General features: G+C 39.7%; 1 protein-coding gene across 1 annotated transcript in view; it reads left to right on the forward strand.

Moving 5' to 3' along the window:
- ARHGAP32 (Rho GTPase activating protein 32) overlaps window positions 1–27146 on the forward strand; it is a 222842-nt gene extending 195696 nt beyond the window's left edge. Inside the window, exons 12-22 of the mRNA XM_011965417.1 lie at window positions 3447–3549; window positions 4891–5035; window positions 5478–5560; window positions 9277–9384; window positions 9962–10107; window positions 10674–10869; window positions 12512–12657; window positions 14732–14803; window positions 17608–18486; window positions 19176–20221; window positions 21526–27146. Of these exons, the coding sequence (XP_011820807.1) occupies window positions 3447–3549; window positions 4891–5035; window positions 5478–5560; window positions 9277–9384; window positions 9962–10107; window positions 10674–10869; window positions 12512–12657; window positions 14732–14803; window positions 17608–18486; window positions 19176–20221; window positions 21526–23778 (5177 nt within the window). The 3' untranslated portion in view covers window positions 23779–27146. The remainder of the gene's footprint in view (window positions 1–3446; window positions 3550–4890; window positions 5036–5477; window positions 5561–9276; window positions 9385–9961; window positions 10108–10673; window positions 10870–12511; window positions 12658–14731; window positions 14804–17607; window positions 18487–19175; window positions 20222–21525) is intronic.
- The last annotated feature ends 69 nt before the right edge of the window (window positions 27147–27215 follow it).

Raw genomic sequence — 27215 nt, forward strand, 5'->3', positions numbered from 1 at the left:
AAGCTTATAAGTAATAGTTATGTAATTTTGTTTATTAAGCCGATTATGTGATTGTTGCGTAGACATTCAGTCCTTCTACTCAGAGAACACAAAATATAAGGAAACGATTCAGATGCTTGCTATGAAGTAGTACGTGTGTAGATACTTGGTCATATCAGGAAAAGACCTCTAATTCTCCATATTTTCAATGTTTTCCTACTTATTTGGAAGAATAAACAGATATGAATCTAATAACATACAGATATACACATCCAATGAAAATTACCGATACTTTTTTTTTAATAAATGGTAGCTTATTTTTATGAAAAATTTATGTGTGCTGGGAGAGCCTGATAATATGGAAATAAAATCCTGTGCTCTGAAGGGTTTAAACCTTCTGTGTACCTGGGTGAATCATCATGCTAATTTGGAGCATATATGATGAGAAGCATCTTCTCAGTGCTTTACAGGAAAGAATTTTAACTATTTTCCTAAGAATGATGTTAATTATCCCAGTAATCTCTAAATATACCCTTTGAAGCAGGTGACTGAAATATTCTAGCCCCAAATTTTATTATTCCACTTCCAGTTTTTAAAATTGAAACCTGAGACACCAAGGTTATCATTGGTGGGACAATGTTAGAAATAGAACCCAAGCTTTTATAAAGATACTATGTATTTTGCATATCATTTCAACACAAAGGTTGCTTCTAATGTCAATTAAATCCACAAGAAGTACCCAGCAATTCTACCTGCCCTTCATCTTTACTACATAAACATAACCTTTTCTTGTTACTGAAAGTCTTGAATATTTTTAGAGGCAGAAAGCATATAGTTGAAAATGTATTCATATGAACAAGTTCCATATGAAAACTAAGTTTCCTTTCCAGCTAACTTGACCAGATAATGACTATTTCAGGCTCTCGGGGCACTGGTAAATTAATTCACTTGCTAATTTTACACATTGTATCAGGACAGTGTTCCTGAGTTTTAAATACACAAAGATGAATGATGCATGGTTTTGCTTCTGAAGAACCTGCAGTCAGAAAAGGGTAATAGTTGTATAAACAAATAAATGATAATTTGAAATATTGTTCTATGAGCATATGGAACACAAAGCTCAGCCACCTCTACTGGTGGGTATTCAGTGAAGGCTCACTTAAAAGTGAGAGTTTAGGCCCGGCGTGGTGGCTCACGCCTGTAATCCCAGCACTTTGGGAGGCCGAGGCGAGCGGATCACGAGGTCAGGAGATCAAGACCATCCTGGCTCACATGGTGAAACCCAGTCTCTACTAAAAAATACAAAAAAAAAATTAGCCGGGCGTGGTGGCGGGCACCTGTAGTCCCCAGCTACTCGGGAGGCTGAGGTAGGAGAATGGCGTGAACCCGGGAGATGGAGCTTGCAGTGAGCCAAGATCGTGCCACTGCACTCCAGCCTGGGCGACAGAGCGAGACTCTGTCTCAAAAAATAAAAATAAAAATAAAGAGTGATAGTTTAGCTGGATTTTGAACAATAGACAAGAATTTTCTATATGAAGAGGGTTATAGGAGAGAGTCCAGCTAGAGGAAATTGTTTTGTGAAGAAGTCATAGGATGATTGGTTTATATGGCAAAAGGTAACACTTCACTTGGCCTAGAGTTGTACACCATGGAATACTATACAGCCATAAAAAAGGATGAGTTCATGTCCTTTGCAGGGACGTGGGTGAAGCTGGAAGCCATCATTCTCAGCAAACTATCACAAGAACAGAAAACCAAACACCACATCTTCTCACTCATAAGTGGGAGTTGAACAATGAGAACACATGGACATAGGGAGGGGAACATCACATGCTGGGGCCTGTCATGGGGTGGGGGGCTAAGGAGGGATAACATTAGGAGAAATATCCAATGTGGATGACAAGTTGATGGGTACAGCAAACCACCATGGCATGTGTATACTTATGTAACAAAACTGCATGTTCTGCACATCTACCCCAGAACTTAAAGTATAATAAGAAAAATTTATATATATATAGTGTGTATATATATATCTTATCTATATAGCTATATAGTATAATAAAAAAGGTGTGTGTATGTGTGTGTGTGTGAAATAAAACAAAAGCATTGGCTCTGTACTTGGACTGCCTGAGTTGGAATCTCTCACTTCTGCCACTGTTTCCTGCCTGCCTTTGGGTAAAACTTACTCTAAGATAAATTTTCTTCTCTGTAAAAATGGGAATGTGATAGTACTTTCCTTGTAGGATTTCTTTGAAAATCAGAGAGTATCCGTTGTAAAGTTCTTAGCATGGCATATATTTAGTACTTAATACTATCAACTGCTGGTTTTTGTTTTCTGATTTATTTTTAATCAAAGATAAAGAGGTTAAGTTTTAAATGTTGTTATAGGATCTGACAGAATTTAAAGATGGACTTCAGGAAGGACAGCAAAAGTCAGGAAAACCAAGGAAAAGTTGATTGTAATAACAAAGGAATGACAATATACTGTTAATGAAATACATTCACTAAAATTATCTAATTAAAATGTCTTATTTGCTTCGTTTGCCACTCTGAATGTTTCATCTCTAGTATAGTAGCTCTTTGCAGACCAAATTTTCCAAGCATTTCTTTTCAAGAATTTTAACTAACCCTGTCAAACGATCATACTAAAGTCTGTAAACTCATCAATCTGCATTGCAAAACAACTAACATTAAATTCTCAGCTATTATAAATGTTTGAATGGTTATGAAATTTTGTATCATATACTTTGAAAATTCTGTTCTATCCTGCATGCCCCATCATAGCTGTCCAGTGTATATTCATGGAGCTAACCAGAGAGAGTGCCCTTTGTCATGAGCTGATAATATAAAGGCAAAATGTCAGTAAAGTTAATGTAAATATGGCCAGGAAGTTACAAGATTCCATCTATTTGAAATTGCCTTGGCCTTTGTATTATATTGGTGTTTTGTTTATTGAATAAAGTCAGAATTTGCATTAACTATGAAAATATAGAAGATACTTTTTTAGAAGCAAAACTTTGCAGCACTTACAAGCAATTATATTGTTGAGATTTAACTTTATATATTCATTTGCTGTATCTGAAAGTCAGCTGAACAGCTGTATTTGTTAAAAACCTGGCATGGTGTTAGGACTAAACAGTTCACTCTACTGTGATGTGTAACTGTAACATGATCTAAATGAGTCTACTGCAGAAGGGAGACTGTCCTAATGTATGAACTCTTCTACTCAGTTAAATATCATGGCACAGAACCAGTCTTGATTATTCAGGAATTAGTTATCTAGTTTAGGTGGGAAATTAAATAAATATACCCTCATCATTTTTTGTAGTGGATTAATTTTTGCCCCTTTTAACTTTAATTTACAAATTTTATTTTGCTTTTGTGAACTAAGACTATCTTATTTTTTGGCGACTTTGGTTCCAATGAATACTACCAATTTAATCTATTTCTTTAAAAATTCTCTTTAGTGCCCCAGGTTCTTCAAAGCTGCACAGCCTTCATTGAGAGATATGGCATTGTGGATGGAATATATCGCCTTTCTGGTGTTGCCTCCAATATCCAGAGACTACGGTAAAATCTTACATGGCACTTTTTCACTCAACTAATTAAAATGAAAATATTTTAAAATGGATTCACTTACTTTGATAACCTATTTTCATTAAAGATAATTTAGATAAAATAAGAAACAATATCTGTGTTATTCTGTGTATACTTTTCTAAATGGCATTTTTTTCATCTAGAGTCAGAGAACCGTGCACCTTAATCTCTTCAGTACTTGTAGTTTGTCTCTTTATAATGTTTGAAGATTTTAGCAAATTGAGTTTGAACCAATGACAGCCATGAGAGAGAAAATTTGCATTATAATAGAATTATTCTTTAGGTGTTAATTAAAATGGATGGGAATGGAACAGTTTCTAATCTCCTTGGACCCTGATTCTGTGTACATGTTCAAGTATGCATCTCTACATATTTCACGTCCTCCCCAAATCTTCTCTGAAACAAAAACAGTGACAAACTCTGTGCCAGCAGTATTTTATTTTTGCTTAATCTCTTGGATTCTAGATTATTCTTGATATGCCATTACCCTTTCTTTTTTACTGTAGTACATGGTAACTGCCATTATTCTGTAGAGATTTTAATATTTTAATGGATCACAGAGCCCATCTCAGTTTTGGGGAATATATGGCTTGAAAAATACATAAATTAGTTCTTATACTAAAGACAGTTTCAGTTTAAGACAAAGTAAATCTCATATTCATATTGTACACACACATTAATCCTCTAGGTGGATGATAAGTGGTCTCATGCCTGTGGATTAGTATTAATTAACCTCCTGGAGAGTGAGCTTAATCTCCCTTAATATTCTGTGTACAACTTTTATTTTACTCATTCTAATGATACACATTTTCCTGCCTATTAAAATTTGTTGTTAGCTAGGAGTTGCTTTATGTTGTTTCTGACTTTTTTTATCCTGCTTCAGGAAAGCATTTCTGTGTTGTACAATTTGTATCTGAGGAATTTCTGTTCATAATTTTTCATGGATCCATTGCCATTCAGTGCTCGTCTCTGGAATTGCCAAAATATTGGATATTGAAGTCATTAGCAATTAGGAGTCCTGTTTTCAGACTGTTGTACTATAAGAGCTGTTCATTCATATGTATCTCAGAGGCTATTGTTCATTTTAATATTAAAGCTGTGCCCTTAATTTCCACATGGAAAGATATCCGTCTTGTACTAAGACATCCAGTTATTGCTGAAGTCCAAACACAACTTAAATGAAATATAATAAATGGAAGATAATTGCAACTCACTGAGATAGAGCTGAACGCTTTTGGGGCTTATGCTTTCTGTTTTTAAGACACGTATTTGCTCTCCTCAATCAAACGATTTGCTTGTCTTCTTCTATGTCAGCCATGAATTTGACTCTGAGCATGTCCCCGACCTGACGAAAGAACCATATGTTCAAGACATCCATTCTGTGGGCTCCCTATGTAAGCTGTACTTCCGGGAACTCCCAAACCCTCTGCTTACCTACCAGCTGTATGAGAAATTTTCTGTGAGTACAGGCTACTTTTGAATCTAATTCTTTGTGGAACTTTGCTGTGCTTTTGTTCAAAACACGTGACCATTGGTTTGGTCACATGTAAGAAATAGTTCTGTGACCGAAATGACTCCTTAAAAAAAAGAAATACTGCCAGCTAGTCAGGGGTCTTTGCTGTTTTCACATTGTCATTCTTGTGCTTTCTGACTTTGAGCTGCTAGTCTTGTCACCCTTAATACTGATTACCATCAAGCCTTTTTAAAATTAGTTTCGTAGACCTCAGTGTTCACACTATGCGGAAACCATTGACTTCCTTAATACAATGTTGTGTTTCCTCACCATTTCACATCCAAGAGCAAAGCAAGTTGATCTCAGAGTGAAAACTGAATTGTAAGTGAAGAACTTTCATTTTTACCAACAGAGCTCACTAGTTTATTTTGTACTGTAACTGTTCTAGGATGCAGTTTCAGCAGCAACAGACGAAGAAAGGCTGATAAAAATCCACGATGTCATCCAGCAGCTCCCCCCACCACACTACAGGTCAGCCACAGTGGGTAAATACCAGGCAGAGGTAGAAGTCAGTTGACCTGTAAACGTTTTTTTTTTTTTTTCTTTGAATTTCTATTTAAACTTCCTTGGAGTTCTAATTAAACTTCCATTATATATATATATATATATACACACACACACACACACACACGATGTATGTGTACATATATAAATGTGTGTTTATGTATAGATACTCATTTGTCCTTAGATCCCCAGGGCCTGGCACACTGCTTAGCATTCTATAGGTACTTAAAGGTTGAATGAATGAGTGAATGGATAGACAAAAGGATGGCTGACTAAACTTGGGGGTTTTTTGTTTGTTTTAGTTTCTTCTTTGGTTTTATTGTTGTTGCTACTTTTTAAAACCTAATTTGATTTGTGTGTTAGTTTGGACTCTTGGAAATATTTGTGCTATGTCTGAGAAAGCCAGAATAAAATTGAAGGTTACTTTGCCAGTTAGAAAAGGAAAATAGTAGAAACTAGATTCTAGTATGCAAAGAAACAAAAGATACATTTTAAAATTCCAGTTATTGACAAGAAATTAAATTCAGCAGATGTTCTAGTAATATGCAAATTAAGTAATTTATTATTATTTTTTTCAAAATGACATTGCTTATATATATGTTTCAAAAATCAGCACTATAGGCCAGGCGCCATGGCTCATACCTGTAATCCCAGCACTTTGGGAGGCCGAGGTGGGTGGATCACCTGAGGTGAGGAGTTCGAGACCAGCCTGGCCAACATGGAGAAACCCCATGTCTACTAAAAATACAAAATTAGCCAGGCATGGTAGCGTGTGCCTATAATCCCAATTACTTGGACGCTGAGGCAGGAGAATCACTTGAACTTGGGAGGTAGAGGTTGCAGTGACCTGAGATCGTGCCACTGCACTCCAGCTAGACAACAAAGCGAGACTCCATTAAAAAAAAATTCTAATTGTGGTTTCTGTTTAATGTTTATCACCTTTGCACCATCATAAATGTCAAAAAATCATAAATTGAACCGTTGTAAGTTGGAGACTATCTGTATACAGTCTTTCTAAAACATAAGGTACTTGAGGTCATGAATTCTGTCTTGTTTATCACTGTATTTCCAGAATAGAGTCTTGCAGATAGATGTTCAATAATATACACTGCATATATATTTTATATCTTCTGTACACTATTTTATAGCTTGACTATAGATACTTAAATGTATATATATCCTAATATCCTCTTTGCCTGTCTTCTTATATATTACTTACCATGCATATATGCCCTACCTGGATTTTATACCTTGTCTGCTATTAATATGTACATGTATATCTCCTGCTTTATAATGTATACAATATTTTGTGTAACTCTTTTCTTCACTATAACTTATATGTGTGTGTATCTCCTACTTTATATATCTTTTGATGGACTTTTTATCCAAAATTTTAACATCAACATTTCTGAATTCCTCAGATGTTCTTGAAAAGCGTAATTTTCAATCGTGTTCTCTCATTTGGATATGCCATATGTTTAACCTTTCACAGTTTGCATATTTAATCTATGTATATGGTGGGGTCTTTTCTTTTTCCTTTTTTTTTTTTTTTTTTGAGGCAGGGTTTCACTCTCTTACCCAGGCTGGAGTGCAGTGGCACAATCTTGGCTCCCTGCAACCTCTGCCTCCCAGGCTCAAGTGATTCTCCCACCTCAGCTCCCCAAGTAGCTGGGACCACTGGCACAAACCACCATGCCCAGCTAATTTTTTGTATTTTTGGTAGAGATGGGGTTTTGCCATGTTGCCTAGGCTGGTCTCAAACTCCTGAGCTCAGGCGATCCACCCACCTCAGCATCCCAAAGTGCTGGGATTACATGTGTGAGCCACTGTGCCCGGCCTTCCTTTTCCAATTTTGAATATTACTATGAGGGTCATCCTTTTACGTGGAATCTAGATTATGTTTTTTATTACAGGATAATGACCTGGCAGTGAAATTCTGGAAATCTAAATTTTATTCTCAATATTAGACTACAATATCCAAATTACGTTCCAGGTTGCGAAGTTTTACGCAATTCGCACTCTCATCTGCTGAATATAAAAGTGCTCATTTTATGGAATCCTAAAATTCTACATTAACTTTTAAAAACATCTTTATAATTAGATAGGCAACCCAAATAGATGTCTTTGGTTTTTTAAATTTGCAATTCTTATAAAATACATTTCTGAAGTCCTTTAATCATTCCCTTCATTCACCTTCCTCGAGTAATAAAATTTTACATGGTTTTCTAAATACATTTCTCAAGCTTCTCACCTCTGTCATACCCAGGCCAACCTCACTTTGGTTTGTCTTTCCTTACTTAATTATATACAGGAGAGACAGAGAATTACCATTTTCACTGTAAAGCAACTACAGTGCCCTTGAATATGCAGGCACTTTGGAACCACTCTGACCTTGATTTGAAATGCAGCACTACCACTGCTATTCTGTGGAACCCCGGCAACCTTGACTTTGTCCTTGGTACAAGGGGAATGGTAATTCTGTGCTTGTTAGAGCTCTTACGAGAATTAAATGAGACTGCTGGTAAAAGCCTCTTGAACAATGCCTAATGCCGAGTCTAACTATTATATTCCTTTTCCTCTCAAATTCATGTTAGGTCCATCTGAATCTTTGTGGCTCATATGTAGACCACATTTTATCTTTTATTACTGTTTCATGTAATAAAGCCTTGTATTTCTGTCTCCCATTCATTGTCTCTATTTTTTTTTTTTTTTTTTTTTTTTTTTTTGTGAGACAGGGTCTCACTCTGTCACCCAGGCTGGAGTGCAGTGGCATGATCACAGCTCACTGCAGCCTCAGCCTTCCTGGGCTGAAGCAATCCTCCTGCCTTAGCCTCCCGAGTAGCTGGCACTACAGGCATGCACCACCACACTGAGCTAATTGTTTTTACACTTTTTGTAGAGATGGGGTTTCACTGTGTTCCCCAGGCTGTTCTTGAACTCACAAGTTCAAGTGATCTGTCTGCCTCAGCCTCCCAGACTGCTGAGATTACAGGCATGAGCCATCACACCCAGCCCATTGTCTTTAATAGTTTTACCCTGGGTACTATTAGGTAGGACACTTTGAGACATGCTAGGTGATAGATAATACCTCTGTGTATGCATGCACGCGCGCGCGCGCACACACACACACACACACACATACACTCGGCACTTACCTGGTTTAACTTACATTTAAGCTGATAATGTTTTCTTCTCGGAAATACTCTTCCCTGTTGTTTAATCTCAATATATATGGAATTGTTTAAGTAAAGCAAATTTTAAGTAGTCAAGATAAACCAGAATATGAGTATTTGAATTAGGCTCTTTATTTCAAAAGCATATCCTTTGCTCAAATGTTTTCCCCTTGATGCCTATTGGAATTTTTCTTTTAACTGTTTTTAGACTTTTGAGACATTACTGTTTTCTTTCATAGAAGTGTTGAGGTCCTTTCCTGTTAGTGTGTCTGCTGCAAGTAGAATGGCATAACTTCCAAATGTTATTTGTTCCAGAAACTAGCTTTGGTGAAAGATTCACTTCTAATAAGTAATACTTCAACCTGTTAAGCAGGAAAAAAGTTTGCTTGGGTTTGTATGGTCCCTTTCTTCATTTTGCTATTGCAAACTTAGAATTTAATTAGTAGGTTTTTATGTTCTATATTGCGCCATCATGTTTCTTTCTGTTAATATGTTGTATTTTATTTTCAGAACACTGGAGTTCCTGATGAGACACTTGTCTCTTCTAGCTGACTATTGTTCCATCACAAATATGCATGCAAAAAATCTAGCAATTGTTTGGGCTCCAAACCTGTTAAGGTAATTTGCATTTCACTTGTGACTTTTAGTACAACTAATCCTAAATAAAAGGCTGATTCATCAGTGTTCCTTAAGGAAATTTTTAAAAGATAAAACAAATCTGTTCTTTTTATTTGCGTCTCCCTAAAACAGGCAACTGGGCCTTACCTAAGGGACAGTAAAAGTATGATTTCTGGGGGCTGGGCGCGGTGGCTCACGCCTGTAATCCCAGCACTTTGGGAGTCCGAGGCGGGCGGATCATGAGGTCAGGAGATCGAGACCATCCTGGCTAACACGGTGAAACCCTGTCTCTACTAAAAATACAAAAAATTAGCCGGGCGTGGTGGCGGGCGCCTGTAGTCCCAGCTACTTGGGAGGCTGAGGCAGGAGAATGGCGTGAACCCGGGAGGCGGACCTTGCAGTGAGCCGAGATCGCGCCACTGCACTCCAGCCTGGGCGACAGAGTAAGACTCGCTCTCAAAAAAAAGAAAAAAGTATGATTTCTTCCTCTGTTTGTCTGTGATTTACACGTTTAAAAAAAGAGGCCCTTTACGAGTGCTATCTTTACAACTCTGTGGTGAAAATGTTTACCTCACAGATCAAAACAGATAGAATCTGCCTGCTTCAGTGGAACAGCAGCTTTCATGGAAGTGAGAATTCAGTCTGTGGTTGTTGAGTTCATCCTGAATCACGTTGATGTTCTCTTCAGTGGCAAAATCAGCATGGTCATGCAAGAAGGGGCAGGTACGACTCAGATGGGTTCTTTCCCTACCAGGAGTGTGTGTCTGAGCTTCCGAAGAATTGGAAAACCACACATTTCTTACCACAAAAAAAAACATGTCGCTGGTATAAGGCAGCTAATAATGTATCGCTGCTTACCAAAATGCACAATTTGACAGTTATTTTGTGTATCTGTAGTGAATACTGCATATTAGACCTATTTTGATCTAAGTTCATGACACATTAAAAAACTTGTCATTCATTATTGATGTGTATTAAAGTATAAAATGGAACAGAAGAAGAAAAATTCCTTCCAAAACTAAAAATATCTGAGCGATTCATCACTTTTCCTCATATCTTTTAAGAAAGGAAAACAGTTATTAAAGAGTTGTATGTGTGTGTATGTGTGTCACTGGTATGTCATCTTCAGTTTTTCATTTAATATAAAGCACTATGGGTTTTGCTATTTAAAATACTTGAAGAAAATTTGAAACAGCAGATAGGTAGATAGATGGAGAGAGAGTTACTAACAAATTGAATCCACTCACACATAGTTGACTCTCTTCATCACCTTGCTTTTCTTTTTGAAGCTTCTCTGTCCAGGCCCAAGTCCCTCCTGGTATCCTCTCCATCCACCAAACTGCTGACACTGGAAGAGGCCCAGGCACGAACACAAGCTCAGGTCAATTCTCCAATTGTGACGGAAAATAAATATATTGAAGTAGGAGAAGGACCTGCTGCACTTCAGGGGAAATTTCATACCATAATTGAGTTCCCACTTGAAAGGTAAAATTTGTTAAATCCTATTTTAGGATATGATTTTCATAGCTATGCCCTATTATTTTCTTTTAGTTTGCTTTTAATTTTGTATTTTAGTATTACTCTATCGAATTCTAGGCTAATCCCAGAGAAACCTGTTTATTCGAATATGGATGATACTTACCACTTCCTGGGGAATGATACAAATGATTCTTGCTTTACAACATCATGTAATTTTATAAAAGAAGAATGTCAGTTGTATAGGGAAAATTGTTTGGAAAAATGAGGATATACTGTCACTACATAGGGTTGATTTTTCTCTCTGAACTATGTTGTTTATAAATTTGTTTAGAAATAAGCTGTGTTGAACAGTTTATTCAGAAAGTCGGGAATGGACAGTGACTTGTTTGACATTGGTTCCACATTAAGGTTAGAAGAGATCAATAGTGTGGTCTCCCAACCAACAGCATCAGCATCACCTGGTGATAATTATTAGAAGTGCACATTGTCCAGTCGTCCAGTCACACCCCAGACCCGCTGAATCGGAAACTCTGGGCGTGGGACCCAGCAATTGGTCATTCATCTAACTTTCCAGGTGATTCTGATGTCTGCTAGGACTTGAGAACCACTGCAGCAGTTCACTCTTTCAATGTCCCTTCCAGCTCTGAAATTCTGTTACTCTAAAGAAATGATAATAACATGGTTTCTGTATCTTCTTTACTAGGTTATAGTAGGAAGACTAATGTATGTAAAAGTTATTTTTGATGTCTCTGCTACTCCTTTGGCTATTACACATGAATGTAAGGATTTTGATTCTCTGGATTGGGTAGTACTAATATAACTTTAGAATTTGTTCTTCCCATATTTTAGTATAATTCCTCTAACTTCCTTTCACTTCCTGTGACTAAAAACATTCTGTCAGTGAAAAGTCGGAACATACTCTTTTACTTTGTCATCCTGAGTTTGTCTTCAGCATCTTGATTTTGTATTCTAGTTCCATAATGTTTTCAAAGATTTCTTTATGGAGTAGTAGTTAAGAGAGTAGATATTGGGATGTAGATAGGCCTGGGTTCCAATTCTGACTCCATCATTTAATAGTTTTATAATGTTGAGGAAGTTTTTTGAACTTCTTAGTGTCATAATCTCCTTGGCTGCAAAATGAGAGTAATAGTACCTACCTCATGTGGTTATATCTGATTTAAAGGATATATTACATATAAGGCAGGTAGCACAGTGCCTGGCATTCGGTATATGTTTGTTATTGTTCTTAATCCTTGTCTTATTTTTTTGCCCTTAGTCTCTACTCATACCTAAAATCATTTTCTTTAACTCTGTATTATTTTTGAACACTTAATATTTCCTATTCCCAGAGACATCTTATTCCCACTTACTTTACAGTTTGTGAGGTTGGATCCAAATATGAAGACATGTATAAGAATGATCTTTGTGAAAATAGTTACTACTACTAAAATCTGCATGTTTAATATCCATTTTCTGCTTTGGCTGCACTGTGTAGAGTGTGCTGTCTGGAAGGTAGATGTTTGCTTACTATTTCACTTATGCCTCTCCAGGCTGTTTGGTTCTTTCTGTCATGTGTTCATTTCTTTTCTATAAGAAATGACAGACCCATGGCTATCTTAATATTGATTGATTATTTTCTCTTTCATAGAAAGAGGCCTCAAAATAAGATGAAAAAGTCTCCTGTGGGTAGCTGGCGTTCCTTTTTCAACTTGGGGAAATCATCATCTGTTTCTAAACGAAAGCTGCAGCGGAATGAGAGTGAGCCTTCAGAGATGAAAGCCATGGCTCTGAAAGGTGAATGCCTGGGAGATTCTCACTTCTGCTGCTGTCCTGATGGTCTTTGGTTGCTCTGGGCACATTCTTCACATATTGTTATGATCTGCTTCCGTAACATGTTCACAGTTGTGTCACACATATGGAGTGTCTTCTTTCACCAATTCTTTATTCCTAAACTGAAAAGTAATATTATATAAATGATATATAAATATGTAGAAGTATGCAATTTCTTTTCTTAAGGAAACTGTATATATAGTGTAAATGTGATTAAATTCCCATATACCTTGTATATTGTTGTAAATAAATACTGCTATGGTATCTAAATTTATTGATCTGTATTTTTACAGATCTAAAAAAATTTCAAAACTGTGTTTCAACATACCTTTCAAGTTTATAACTCTTTTAACTAGAGAAGGTATTATTTATTAGGAGTCTCATTAATAGAGTATTTTATTAGATCAAATAAATCTATTACTGTTGAAAAACTGCTCTTTTAAAAATAGTTTAAAAGCCATGTTCTATTGATAGTAACAACTTCTGAATCTAGGAAGGATAGTAGTACTTTCTTCTTAGGTAGTGTTTGAAGTATAATGTTCAATTCATTTAATTCGTCATTCACTTTGCAATCATGTGGAGCATGTGCTAACTATTTTGATAGCAGGCTCTGCAGATAGAAAATTAAGGTAGTCTGCCTTCCAAGTCAAATTAGGAAGTCATACGTGTAAGAAACTGAATTATTAGCGCAGAATCGTAGTTATTGAAATAGTGGTTTAGGCTAGGTACAGTGGCTTACACTTGTAATCCCAACTTTTTGGGAGGCCAAGGCGGGAAGATCGCTTGAAGCCAGGAGTTCAAGACCAGCCTGGGCAACAAAGTGAGGCGTTGCATCTACCAAAAAAAAAAAAAAAGATAAATTGCAAATAAGTGAGACTTGGTGGCACACACCTATAGTCTCAGCTACTCTAGAGGCTGAGGTAGGAGGATTACTTGAGCCCAGGAGGTTGAGGCTGTGGTGAGCTATGGTTGTGCCATTGCACTCCAGCCTGGGTGACAAAGCGAGACATTGTCTCTTAAAAAATAAAAGAAATAGTCACATGAGATAGTTATAATAGGAATTGTCAACTCTTGTAGAGGAGGGGCTAGTGATTAGAAAATACAGCCTTTGATATGGGTTGTCAAGGAGAAGTAGGGATTCACCTAACTGACAAGAGACTAAGAATGGTATTTCAAGAGATGGGAGCAGAGTGAAAAGAAGCCAGTTGAGGGCTGAATTTTGGAGAGAAGCAATGTTTAAAGGTGGGAAAGGAAGAGCTGTCATGAGAGGAGAGTAAGAAGAAATTATTATAAAGGTAGGCAGAGAAAAAAAGATGCATGCTATCCTTAGCAGGGGAAGAGGGGGTTAAAAAGAAAGCATTCATAGTGCTGCCAGGGGGTTAAAGAGGACGAAGATATTTAGCGAATAAGATTCACATATGTACGTAAAGTTACCTGTGTTCATATCCCAGAGTTCCTGTAACAAATTACCACAAGTCGAGTGGTAAAAAATAAACAGATTCTTTTTTTTCCCTTGTGGCTCTGTAAGCTCAAAGTCTGAAATCAAGGTATCAGCAGGGCTGTGTTCTCTCCAAAGGCTCCAGGGAAAAATCCTTCCTTGCTTTTCCCAGCTCCTGGTGGCTCCTGGCATTCCTTGACGTGTGGCAGCATCCCTCCAATCTCTGCCTCCATGTCCACATGGCCATCTCTGTGTCTCTGTGTGTTCTTACAAGGACGCCAGTCATTGGGTGTAAGGTCCACTCTACATCCGGTATGATGTCATCTCAAGACATCATATTGGTCTTTACGAAATGTGAAAGAAAGAAGCATCTTAGTTAATCTCTATGCTCAAATTCATAATCCTTTAGAAAAGAGATTTTTCACACGGGAAACCATTTAAGAACAGTGTAACACGCTATATAATAGACTACTAAATTGCTGTCAAAATGTACAGCTAATCACTCTCAAAAGTTTAAATGTATCAAGGAAAACACTGATCCCATTAACCACATATGTAACAAATAATAAATCTTCGCACTATTTGTTTTTCATTCTTCAGGTGGCAGGGCAGAAGGAACCCTCCGTTCAGCTAAAAGTGAGGAGTCTCTTACGTCTCTCCATGCAGTTGATGGTAAGACTGAAAGCTTCAGCCATTGTGTTCTGTAATGTATTGCAGAAAAGAACACTGCAATTGAGTTTATTTTTATATGCCTGTGCTTAGTAAGTAGGCTCTTCATTTCCTAGGAATACTAGTATCTATTTAGTATTATTCAGATTAAAATTCATTGATGCTTTCACGTGGTAGCAGTCTTTAATCTTTTCATTTTTGGCATGACTGCTATTCAGTTTACATAAAAATAGCTGAAATATTTCAAGTTAGCCATTTATATTTATTAATGTCTAGTGAAAACTTGTGTTATTACTATTTCCTTTAAATTTTACAATGGGAGCATAATTTTATAAAGTGTATAATTAAGCAGTTTTGATATTTAGACCAGTGTCTTGCAAATGGCTTAACCTGGTCTTAAATTTCATAGATTGGATTGATTACATGTGGTCCTCATTTACAAGGATAATTAGTACTTGGAGAAGGCAACTTAAGATAAATCTTTGGCCAGACGTGGTGGCTCACGCCTGTAGTCCCAGCACTTTGGGAGGCTGAGATGGGTGGATCACCTGAGGTCAGAAGTTCCACACCAGCCTGGCCAATGTGGCGAAACCCCATCTCTACTAAAAGTACAAAAGTTAGCTGGGCATGGTGGCAGGCACCTGTAATCCCAGCTACTTGGGAGGCTTAGGCAGGAGAATCGCCTGAACCCAGGAGGCGGAGGTTGCAGTGAGTCTAGATTGCACCACTGCACTCTAGCCTGGGTGACAAGAGTGAAACTCTGTCTCAAAAAAAAAGAAAATCTTTTTAAAATAGGGACTAAAATTTCATGGTTAAGGGTGAAAAGAGGTTTGACTGCAGTGTAACTTAAAAAACAAAACTAAAAAATTGTGCAAATAAGTTTATTTTCTCTCTTATTTAGCTAAAGTTAGATTTTGGTTATATCTATGCACTAATTTTTAGAATAAAGAATTAAATGTCAATTTGGAAGAAGCTTTTTTTTTTTAATAGAACTGTAATAGCATAATAGGACATTCTTCATTTATTTGAATTGAGTTTTGCCATTGCAGCAGAATTATAAAGAAAGTCCTTTTAAAAAAACTAACCAGCCGGGCACAGTGGCTCACGCCTATAATGCCAGCACTTTGGGAGGCCGAGGTGGGCGGATCTCGAGGTCAAGAGATCGAGATCATCCTGGCCAACATGGTGAAACCCTGTCTCTACTAAAAGTACAAAAATTAGCTGGGCGTGGTGGTGCTCGCCTGTAGTCCCAGCTACTCGGGAGGCTGAGGCAGGAGAATTGCTTGAACCCAGGAGGTGGAGGTTGCAGTGAGCCGAGATCGTGCCACTGCACTCCAGCCTGGCGACAGAGCAAGACTCTGTCTGAAAAGAAAAAAAAAAAAAAAAAAAAGGAGCTACATTGATTTCCAAAGGGCTTTTCTTAATCCAGTGATACTCAAGAACAAGTGAAATCTTGCTCTTTTGAAATATCCTGAAGTATCATCATCTTGGTCAGCTTTCTCATCGTCATTTAATAACTCTTCTAACTGCCAGATCCTCACTGATCAATGGCTTTGCTTTTGATTCCAGAAGTTCTTCCCCGTCACTTTATCCAAGTGTCTGACATCATGTGAATTTTCCAAGATTTTCAATTAAACTAGTCAAGATAACTTACAAAAACAATGCAGCAAGCTAGGTAGATACTAGTGTTAAGCAGAAGATGTTTGTAAGGAATTAATTTTATGGGTAATCAGTACATTTGTGAATACATATATATATTTTAGACAGAATCTTGCTTTGTCGCCCAGGTTGGAGTGCAGTGGCACAATTTTGGCTCACTGCAACCTCCAACACCTGGTTTAAGTGATTATCTTGCCCAACCTCCTGAATAGCTGGGACTACAGGCATGCGCCACCATGCCCAGCTAACTTTTGTATTTTTAGTAGATATGGGGTTTCGCCATTTGGGCCAGGCTAGTCTCGAACTCCTGACCTCAGGTGATCTGCCTGCCTCAGCTTCCCAAAGTGCTGGGATTACAGGCATGAGCCACTGTGCCCGACCAATATATTTATATTTATTAAGATAGTTTCTGCCTCTTTAAATTACTTTTTAACTATGGCAATTAAAATAATCCTAATAGAATAGTTTCTTTTTTTACCAGTTTGATATTTAGCAACATCATAAAATTATGTAATACTCTCTGCTACTCTTGAGGACTCTGCTTGGGAAACTTAAAGCCTATTCTTAAGGGGAAAATGAGGTTCTTGTTTAGTATCTGAAAGGAATTTTTTACTAAATATATGTAAATACTTTATGGGATTGTGAAGATTTTTTCATTGAGAAGTTCAGTTTATTTAGAAATTTGAATATTATAAGGATGTTTCCCCACAAAAAAAAAAAAATCCATTTTGCTATTATAGATTCAAAACGCCACTCAAAGTGATTAATTCCTTCTCATAAGTCATATGAGGGCCAGTGATAAAATAAGACACAAAGAAATGAAAAGCTTGCCCAAAGTCACACCAAGAATCAGTGTTGGATTAGTAATAGAATCCAAGCATTCTGAGTTATTTTTCCTATCCAGACCATGAAATACTGCATTCACCCTCTGATTCTGTCATGTGTTCGCTATGTAGCATTTGGTTTGGGAGTTCTGTTATCTCAAGTTTAAATGATCTGTGTGCCCTGAAAGAATTTTCAGAAAGAAAATGAGAAGTAACACTTCCTTCACCTAGACAGTAAGTTACTGCTGTGCTGAGTAGGTGACTTACCCCAGCATTGTATATCTAGGATGTTCACACTTTGACATTGTTACTCATTTTTTCCAGGTGATTCTAAGCTCTTCCGACCCAGAAGACCCAGATCTTCCAGCGACGCACTGTCTGCCTCTTTTAATGGAGAAATGCTGGGGAACCGCTGTAACTCCTATGATAATCTGCCTCATGACAATGAGAGTGAGGAGGAAGGAGGGCTGCTTCATATCCCAGCCCTTATGTCTCCTCATTCAGCTGAGGATGTTGACTTGAGCCCACCAGACATTGGAGTAGCCAGCCTGGATTTTGATCCAATGTCATTTCAATGTAGTCCTCCCAAGGCCGAATCAGAATGTCTGGAGAGTGGTGCTTCCTTTTTAGATTCACCAGGATACTCCAAGGATAAAACAAGTGCCAATAAAAAGGATGCAGAAACAGGTGGTAGCCAATGTCAGACTCCAGGAAGCACAGCAAGCTCTGAACCTGTCTCTCCTCTTCAGGAGAAACTGAGTCCATTCTTTACCCTGGACTTGAGCCCAACTGAAGAGAAATCATCTAAGCCATCCTCCTTTACGGAAAAGGTCGTCTATGCTTTCTCTCCGAAGATAGGACGGAAATTAAGCAAATCACCTTCTATGAACATATCTGAGCCAATTTCAGTGACCCTACCACCACGGGTGTCAGAAGTCATTGGTACAGTCTCAAATACCACAGCTCAGAATGCATCATCTTCAGCCTGGGACAAATGCATTGAAGAAAGGGATGCCACAAATAGATCCCCCACCCAGATAGTAAAGATGAAAACAAATGAGACAGATGCCCAAGAAGGATGTGAATCTGAAGTCCAGCCCCTGGACCAGGTGGCTGCTGAAGAAGTAGAGTTACCAGGGAAAGAGGATCAGTCTGTCTCAAGCAGTCAGAGTAAGGCTGTAGCTTCTGGACAGACTCAGACAGGTACCGTTTGTTTTCCTCCATTCTTTCTTTAAGTTAAGAGGGATCTGCAATCCTGTGTGCCATCTGTGCCTTTTAGGAGAGAAATTGGTCCACAGCTAGCCTTTAATCAAAGAGAGTGCTTTTCTGGGTGGTGCTGATGGCTCAAAGCCCTAAATTAAAAGCAGTCAAACAAAATTCCCCAAAAGGGCCAGTGGTCCTGCTTCAAATCTTCACAAAAGCCCCCTTATCTCTTTGGACAGTGAGAATTCGTGGATAATTTTTGCACAACTGCGTAGCTCTTGATTCTGTTTTCTCTTCTAATAAAATATCTTTATTGTAGCCTTCCAAGTTAACAAGCCAGCCTACACCATCAAATGTAAAAACTGTTCATAATAACAGTCTGCAAGCACTTGAAGCTTGTTTTCTAAGCAATCTTTTCTGAGCCAGGTGAGGGATCTGCTTTTTTCCCCCCATCTCTGTAGCAATTCCAGAAGAGATTGCGGTCTTTATACACTGTTTGTTTTAGTTTTCCTTCTGCACCAGATGTGTTTTCTACAGCATTTGCATGTGGGATAGAAGATCATGGATTGCCATTTTGAAATATGGAAGGCACCTATTTTTTAGTGATCACATGGGGAGTGTTTGGCTTTCCATTTAGGATAACGTAAGCTACCTTTTCACTCTCATTTTTTTTCCCAATTTCCCACTAGGAGCAGTTACCCATGACCCCCCTCAGGATTCCGTTCCTGTCAGTTCAGTCTCTCTTATCCCACCACCACCGCCTCCGAAAAATGTTGCCCGAATGTTGGCGCTAGCATTAGCTGAGTCCGCACAGCAAGCCTCAACTCAGTCATTGAAGAGACCAGGGACCTCTCAGGCTGGGTATACACATTATGGAGATATAGCGGTGGCTACAACTGAAGATAATCTGCCCAGTTCTTACTCTGCAGTTGCTCTAGATAAGGCCTATTTCCAAACCGATCGACCAGCAGAGCAGTTCCACCTCCAGAATAATGCACCAGGAAACTGTGACCATCCTCTACCAGAGACAACAGCTGTTGGGGATCCTACCCATTCCAACACAACTGAATCTGGGGAGCAATATCACCAAGTAGACTTAACAGGGAATCAGCCACATCAAACATATTTATCTGGGGACCCAGAAAAGGCCAGAATTACTTCAGTTCCCTTAGACTCAGAGAAGTCTGATGATCTTATAAGTTTCCCTGAAGACCAGTCTGGGAAGAACAGTATGCCAGCTGTCTCCTTCTTGGATCAGGTCCAGTCTCCACCCCGTTTCTACAGTGGAGATCAGCCTCCTTCTTATCTTGGTGCAAGTGTGGATAAACCCCATCACCCTTTAGAATTTGCAGACAAATCTCCCACGCCTCCTAATTTACCTAGGGATAAAATCTTCCTTCCTTCTGGGTCCCTTGCAGACAAATCACCCACACCTCCTAATTTACCTAGGGATAAAATCTATCCTCCTTCTGGGTCCCCCGAAGAGAATACCAGCACAGCCACCATGACGTACATGACAACTACTCCAGCAACAGCCCAAATGAGCACCAAGGAAGTCAGCTGGGATGTGGCTGAACAACCCACCACTGCTGATTTTGCTGCTGCCACCCTTCAGCGCACGCACAGAACTAATCGTCCCCTTCCCCCTCCACCTTCCCAGAGATCTGCAGAGCAGCCACCAGTTGTGGGGCAGGTACAAGCAGCAACCAATATAGGATTAAATAATTCCCACAAGGTAAGAAGGGGAAGATATCAGTGAGATGAAATATACTATTACCAAAGGTATGTCACTTTTCAGCAGGGTGTGTTGTTACCTTTGAGTCAGACACAACAATTGCTTTTAAGCCCTATGGCTGGTTTCCATGAAATAATTCCCATTTGAGGTTGGAGCCTGCCGTTACCTTGATGCTGGCTTTTCCCGAGGAAAGGGAGTAGCTCCTCCATGACTATAGCTTAACTGTACCTGCTCCCTTTTCTTCTAAAGTGTCTTGGTAGTTTATTCCTAGTAACACAATAAACTAGTAAAACACTAGTTTATTCCTAGTAACACTTAGTAAGACAAAGTGGGCTTTAAGGTTGTGAGTTTTTTTTTTTTTTTTATTCTAACTCCATCACTGACTGACTGTGACTTTGGGCAAGTCATTTACCTACTCTCTGCCAATTATTCACAGTTACACAATGAAAATACTTCATTCTCAAAACATCCGTAGGACTGTCTGCCTTGCAGACTTTTTGCAAATGTAAGAGATTATAGTACCTTGGGATTTTTGTTACTTTCCTAGCATTCACCAGCAGTTTGTCCCATAGTCAGGCACCTGTTTCAGTGAGAGAATGTAGTATGCAGAATGCTAAGGTTTCTTCCTGAATTTCCTCATATTTTAAGAAGTGCCACAGGTTGTTTTTCTTAGTCACCTTGAACTATTAATAGGACTTCAGATTTTAGACCTTAGTGGAGGATGCTGTGTTTACTGCTTCTCAAGGATAGCATGTTTTCAGTATGAGGATTATCTTTGGCCAGACTAAGGTGGAATCAAAGGTAGGGGAGAGGCAGTAGCCTCTGATTTGAATATTGCCTTTCCCTATTTTTGAAGGCCTAAAGCTGCTCACTGTGTACAACTGTGAATTTCAAAAGTCTCTCCAGATGATAGAATGAACTCTTAATTTAACAAAATGTCCTTGGTGTTAAGACTGAGCTAGACTAGGATCGGGTATGTATTTTTAAGCTCTACAGTATTACTTGACTAAACCTCTCTTGGTTTGTATATTAAAATCATGCCATAGGCCACCTCGCCTCGCATTTAAAACCTCTCATAAATTAGAAAACTTTGAATGGTTCTCCAGAGAGAATACTATATTTATACAAAATAGCAGCACCAGCCTTCTTTTCCTATCAGTGGGTACAGATTCATTGCAACCACATGGCTTGGGAAAGTTCAAGCTGCTACCCAACCAGCCTCAATTTGTGAGTTACAAATTTAATAGTACTTGATTCATAGACGGAACAAAAAATAGACCCATGGTATTATTGTCTTTCAATAGGTTCAAGGAGCAGTTCCAGTTCCAGAGAGGCCACCTGAACCTCGAGCCGTGGATGACCCTGTGTCTGCCTTCATCAGTGACAGTGGTGCAGCTGCTGCTCAGTGTCCCATGGCTACAGCTGTCCAGCCAGGCCTGCCTGAGAAAGTGCGGGATGGTGCCCGGGCCCCGCTGCTGCACCTGCGTGCCGAGTCTGTCCCTGCACATCCCTGTGGCTTTCCTACACCACTGCCCCCCACCAGGACGATGGAGAGTAAGATGGTTGCTGCCATACACTCCAGCAGTGCAGATGCCACCAGCAGTTCGAATTATCATTCCTTTGTCACTGCTTCATCCGCCTCTGTGGATGATGCATTGCCTTTACCACTTCCTGTCCCACAACCTAAGCATGCTTCTCAGAAAACAGTTTACTCCTCCTTTGCTAGACCCGATGTCACCACTGAACCCTTTGGTCCAGAAAACTGTTTGCATTTCAGTATGACTCCAAACTGCCAGTACCGTCCCCAGAGTGTACCTCCACATCACAGTAAATTGGAGCAGCACCAAGTGTATGGTGCCAGGTCAGAGCCACCAGCCTCCATGAGTCTTCGTTATAACACATATGTGGCCCCAGGAAGAAACGCATCTGGACACCATTCCAAGCCATGCAGCCGGATCGAGTATGTGTCGTCTTTGAGCTCCTCTGTTAGGAATACCTGTTACCCTGAAGACATTCCACCATACCCTACCATCCGGAGAGTGCAGTCTCTCCATGCTCCGCCGTCTTCCATGATTCGCTCTGTTCCCATTTCACGGACAGAAGTTCCCCCAGATGATGAGCCAGCCTACTGCCCAAGACCCCTGTACCAATATAAGCCATATCAGTCCTCCCAGGCCCGCTCTGATTATCACGTCACTCAGCTGCAGCCTTACTTTGAGAATGGCCGGGTCCACTACAGGTATAGCCCATATTCCAGCTCTTCTAGTTCCTATTACAGTCCAGATGGGGCCCTGTGTGATGTGGATGCCTATGGCACAGTCCAGTTGAGACCCCTTCACCGCCTTCCCAATCGAGACTTTGCTTTCTACAATCCTAGGCTGCAAGGAAAGAACTTGTACAGTTATGCTGGTTTGCCTCCACGTCCCCGGGCCAACGTGACTGGCTATTTCTCTCCCAACGACCATAATGTAGTCAACATGCCTCCGGCGGCTGATGTGAAGCACACCTACACCTCATGGGATCTTGAGGACATGGAAAAATACCGCATGCAGTCCATCCGGAGAGAGAGCCGTGCTCGGCAGAAGGTGAAAGGGCCTGTCATGTCCCAGTATGATAACATGACCCCGGCCGTGCAGGACGACTTGGGTGGGATCTATGTCATTCATCTGCGTAGTAAATCAGATCCTGGGAAAACTGGACTTCTCTCAGTGGCAGAAGGAAAGGAAAGCCGCCATGCAGCCAAGGCCATCAGTCCCGACGGAGAGGACCGCTTCTACAGGAGGCATCCCGAGGCAGAGATGGACAGAGCCCACCACCACGGAGGCCATGGTAGCACGCAGCCGGAGAAGCCATCCCTGCCGCAGAAGCAGAGCAGCCTGAGGAGCAGGAAGCTTCCTGACATGGGCTGCAGTCTCCCTGAGCACAGGGCGCACCAGGAAGCAAGCCATAGGCAGTTCTGTGAGTCAAAGAATGGGCCCCCTTATCCCCAGGGAGCTGGCCAGTTAGATTATGGGTCCAAAGGGATTCCAGACACTTCTGAGCCAGTCAGCTACCATAACTCTGGAGTGAAATATGCTGCATCCGGGCAAGAATCTTTAAGACTGAACCACAAAGAGGTGAGGCTCTCCAAAGAGATGGAGCGACCTTGGGCTAGGCAGCCTTCTGCCCCAGAGAAACACTCCAGAGACTGCTACAAGGAGGAAGAACACCTCACGCAGTCAATGGTCCCACCCCCTAAACCAGAGAGGAGTCACAGCCTCAAACTCCATCACACCCAGAAGGTGGAGAGGGACCCCAGTGTGCTGCACCAATACCAACCGCACGGCAAGCGCCAGAGCAGCGTGGCTGGTGTGTCTCAGTATGATAACCTGGAAGATTACCACCCCCTGCCTCAGCACCAGCGGGGAGTCTTTGCAGGGGGCGGCATGGGGACGTATGTGCCCCCCGGCTTTCCCCATCCGCAGAGCAGGACCTATGCTACAGCTTTGGGTCAAGGGGCCTTCCTGCCCACAGAGTTGTCCTTGCAGCATCCTGAAACACAGATCCATGCAGAATGAGCCCTGGAGCAATAGAGTTGAAGCAGCCTCTGCTGGACAGTGGACTGTTCTATTTTTTTCAATAACCAAAAAGATTAAAAAAAAAATAATATAAAACCCCTGGCCACATTTAAAAAAAAGATAATAAAAGTAAACACATCACCATCTTTTTCCCCTTCCCTGCTTCATTACCACCTCTTCCATCTATAGACTTTGTCATTTTTGTCTTTAGAAAAGATCTGAAGGATGGTAAAACCCCGTGCTGAAACCCAGTAGAGAAACCTGTCGCAGGACACAGATCTAGGGCTAGCTTGAAAGAGCCTGAGGACTGCCTTTCACTGAATTCGAATTCAGCGTTGTCCTTTCTTCTTAGTATTTGCTGCATAATTGAGAGCAGCTCACATCGATGTCCTGGTAGGGCTTCTGCATTCCCTGTTGTGTCCCTGCTTCTCCATCAGTAGCTGCACAACTTGCCCAGATTGACACACTCTTCTCACTTCACTCGCCCCATCTGAGAAGGAGCTTGTGTTCAGTTAGAGTCATCAAAAAATCCCTGATCCTTCAAGATCAGTCAGTCAGACAGCAACATTATAATTAAAAATAAGAAATTAAGACTTTAAATTAAACATTTGGTAGAACACCAGACCACTTAGACTCAGGCTGAACCATACTTTTTCTATTCTTATTTTCCATCCTTGTTCCTCACGGTTCAATGAATGGGCTCATATCATGACAGAAGGGATTTTTAAAAGTTAGTATTTAAGGAAACTTCTTAGGTGGAAGATAGTAAAGTTCTTATTGTCAGTGAACTTTGTTAACACCAGAAAACTCTTATTGATGCTTTTAATGCATTGCCTGCCTTCAGGTTTTCTTCTTACCCCACCCCTCAATAATGTTTGGTGAATTGTAATTCTAGTAAAACATGTCATACCATTGGTTTTCCTAAATTATCAGCTTTCTTTCATTAAAAAAGCCCAGCATGGTTTGACTGGATAGACACACATAATTTATTATGAATATAAATTTCCGTGTTTGTTTCTGTTTCTAAACCTGAGTACAGGATCCCTGGGAATTTAAGTAGCTACAAATTATCTATTATTAGACTGCAAGTTCCTGCAATAACTGCTTAGTACACAGCCCCATTTCATCAGTGGAGTTCGGGGCAGTTATCATTGCTGTCCTAAGCCATTACTGTCATTTGCTTACTCTGTACTTGTGTGGTCACAGTCGTGTTGTAATTACCATCTACACCAGCATTTCAGGTATAGCTCTTTATAACTCTGGAGACATGTTAAACATGTTTAACACCTGCAGCTTTTGAAAGTTGCATTCCTTATTAGAGTAGGAACTCTCTAGCCCAACTCCATTCTATGTTCTCAGCTCCATCCACCCCATAAAATACATCAGACTAGCAAGGCAGTCCTGTGTTTACAAAATGAGTTTAGATTGTCATTTCATTCCATAACTCTTAATAATACTCAAGTTTGATACATTCACATATTTTAAACGCTCAGTCTGCAGAAGACACTAAGAGAATTGCATTCCATTTATTGGATGGTTGCTGCTCTGGCTTTTTAGAACTTGAAATTAATTTTTATTTAGAGCAGAGGAGGAAATCTTTTAAGAGGCTAAAATCATGCTGCTATTATTGCTGTGAAATTGTATAAAGATTAGGATTCATGCCAGTTTTTATTTTAAAAAATAATGTGCATTTTAAGGGTTTATATTTAGAAAAAAATAAAATGTTTTAAGAACAACACATTGATATGTGGGAATATTCTATAAGGTTTTCTTTTGTTCCCTTAGAATTCACTGGAGGGATGCAGTAAAAACCGTAGTAGAAACCTTGAAACACCCATATGTGAAAAGGTCTGGAAATTGAGGCCTCTACATTAAAAGTACAGACCCAACTGGTATGTAGTCAAAGTGCTAGGAAACTTGTTAGGATACTTCCCTTTGGCACAAAAACACCCTGGGTGCTACATACAGGTGTTTGACCTTTGGTGAATATGTGGCACTAATTTTTTTTACCTTAATCGTATTTTTGTCAAATAGGCAACCCATTGCCCCTTGGAGACCTCACCAGCCCTGTAAGTTCTCACCAGCAGCATGGAGGTTAGGAAGAGGGGCTGCTGTGACCAGGAGATACACATGGCTTCAGTAACTGAGAGCCTGAAGGAAGTAACCCAGGGAGTCCGGTCCAGTTGTAATATTTGTGGATCTGTTGTCGCACACATTGTTTAGTCCTGAAACTAAAGCCTTTTTTATAAATAGTAGGGTTAATTCCTCAAAGCAATTTCTTTATTCATAAATGTCCTATGGGTTTAGAAATATCAGGTAAATATTTCGAATATAGAATGATGATTGCAATTACTGTTATAAGCGTGAAACACAAACTTTAGATCAAATCTAGAGTTACTTCATTTAATGCATGCTAGCAGCAGCCTTAAGTTTGGATTCAGTTATTTGAGAGACTTTTCCAGCATCTTTCCCTTTCTAACGTTGTGGGGTGGAAATCGGACGGCAAATCACTGTGAGCCGGATACCTCAGCACAGTCCACCGTGTGTGGCTTCACAAATAGAGTAACTGAATGTTATTACTTTCCAATTTTGACACGCAGCATTATGATCAAGGAAGTGGAGCTGCCTTATACATTAAACCCATAATTTAATCCTGTTGACATTTTCAGAGCCCTGCCTCCGGATTTTATCTTTTTGGCAAAATTCTGATTCCACAGTTTGGTCTGATTGAAATAAATATTCCCTGGACGTCTGGCTAAAAAATTTGCTAACAATCCCAGAGGTGCCATTTTCTTACTAATAAATTTCATCTGAGCCTTATTTCTTACTATATTCAGTTTCCTTTCAAACATACAAGTCCCTGGGATGGTCCCACGTGTAGGGCCTGCACGTTTCTTACAATGGCAAAGCATTTTTTAAAATTTAGGGTCAGGTTGAAAAATTCTAGGACTAATTCTGTAGAGAGGAGGGACTGTTACTAATGTGAGTGGGGACAGAGGAGTAGGTTACCACATTTGGAGCAGTAATAGACGCAAACGATGTAAATTTGAAATTTGCCCCTTTAGTTAAAGAAGGAGCCTGCAAAGTTCATTTCTCTGTTTTCAGCCCTGTCAGTCACCCATTTAGTATGTTGGCAAAGTATTGCTTGAGCAGAATGTGTAAGAAAGTAATAATGAAAGTAAAAGTATGTCAGAGAGTTACTTCTGCCACATGGTTAGAGGCATGTGATTTTCAGCACTGTGTGTTACAGAAATGTCAGGAATGGTGTATTATAACGTGTGCAAGATAATGTCAGTGTGCACAGAGGGTTTTTCCTTATCTGATTAGTACTGTTAATGTTCAAAGAATAAAAATGGTTTTACAGTTTAGATTCTGAATAGCAAAACCTGATTTTTCAACCATGACCTGCATGAGAGAAGCATCCTAGGAAGTCTTAG

This window comes from Mandrillus leucophaeus, unplaced genomic scaffold, assembly GCF_000951045.1.
Source record: "Mandrillus leucophaeus isolate KB7577 unplaced genomic scaffold, Mleu.le_1.0 Scaffold724, whole genome shotgun sequence".
In the NCBI taxonomy this organism is placed as follows: Eukaryota; Metazoa; Chordata; class Mammalia; order Primates; family Cercopithecidae; genus Mandrillus; species Mandrillus leucophaeus.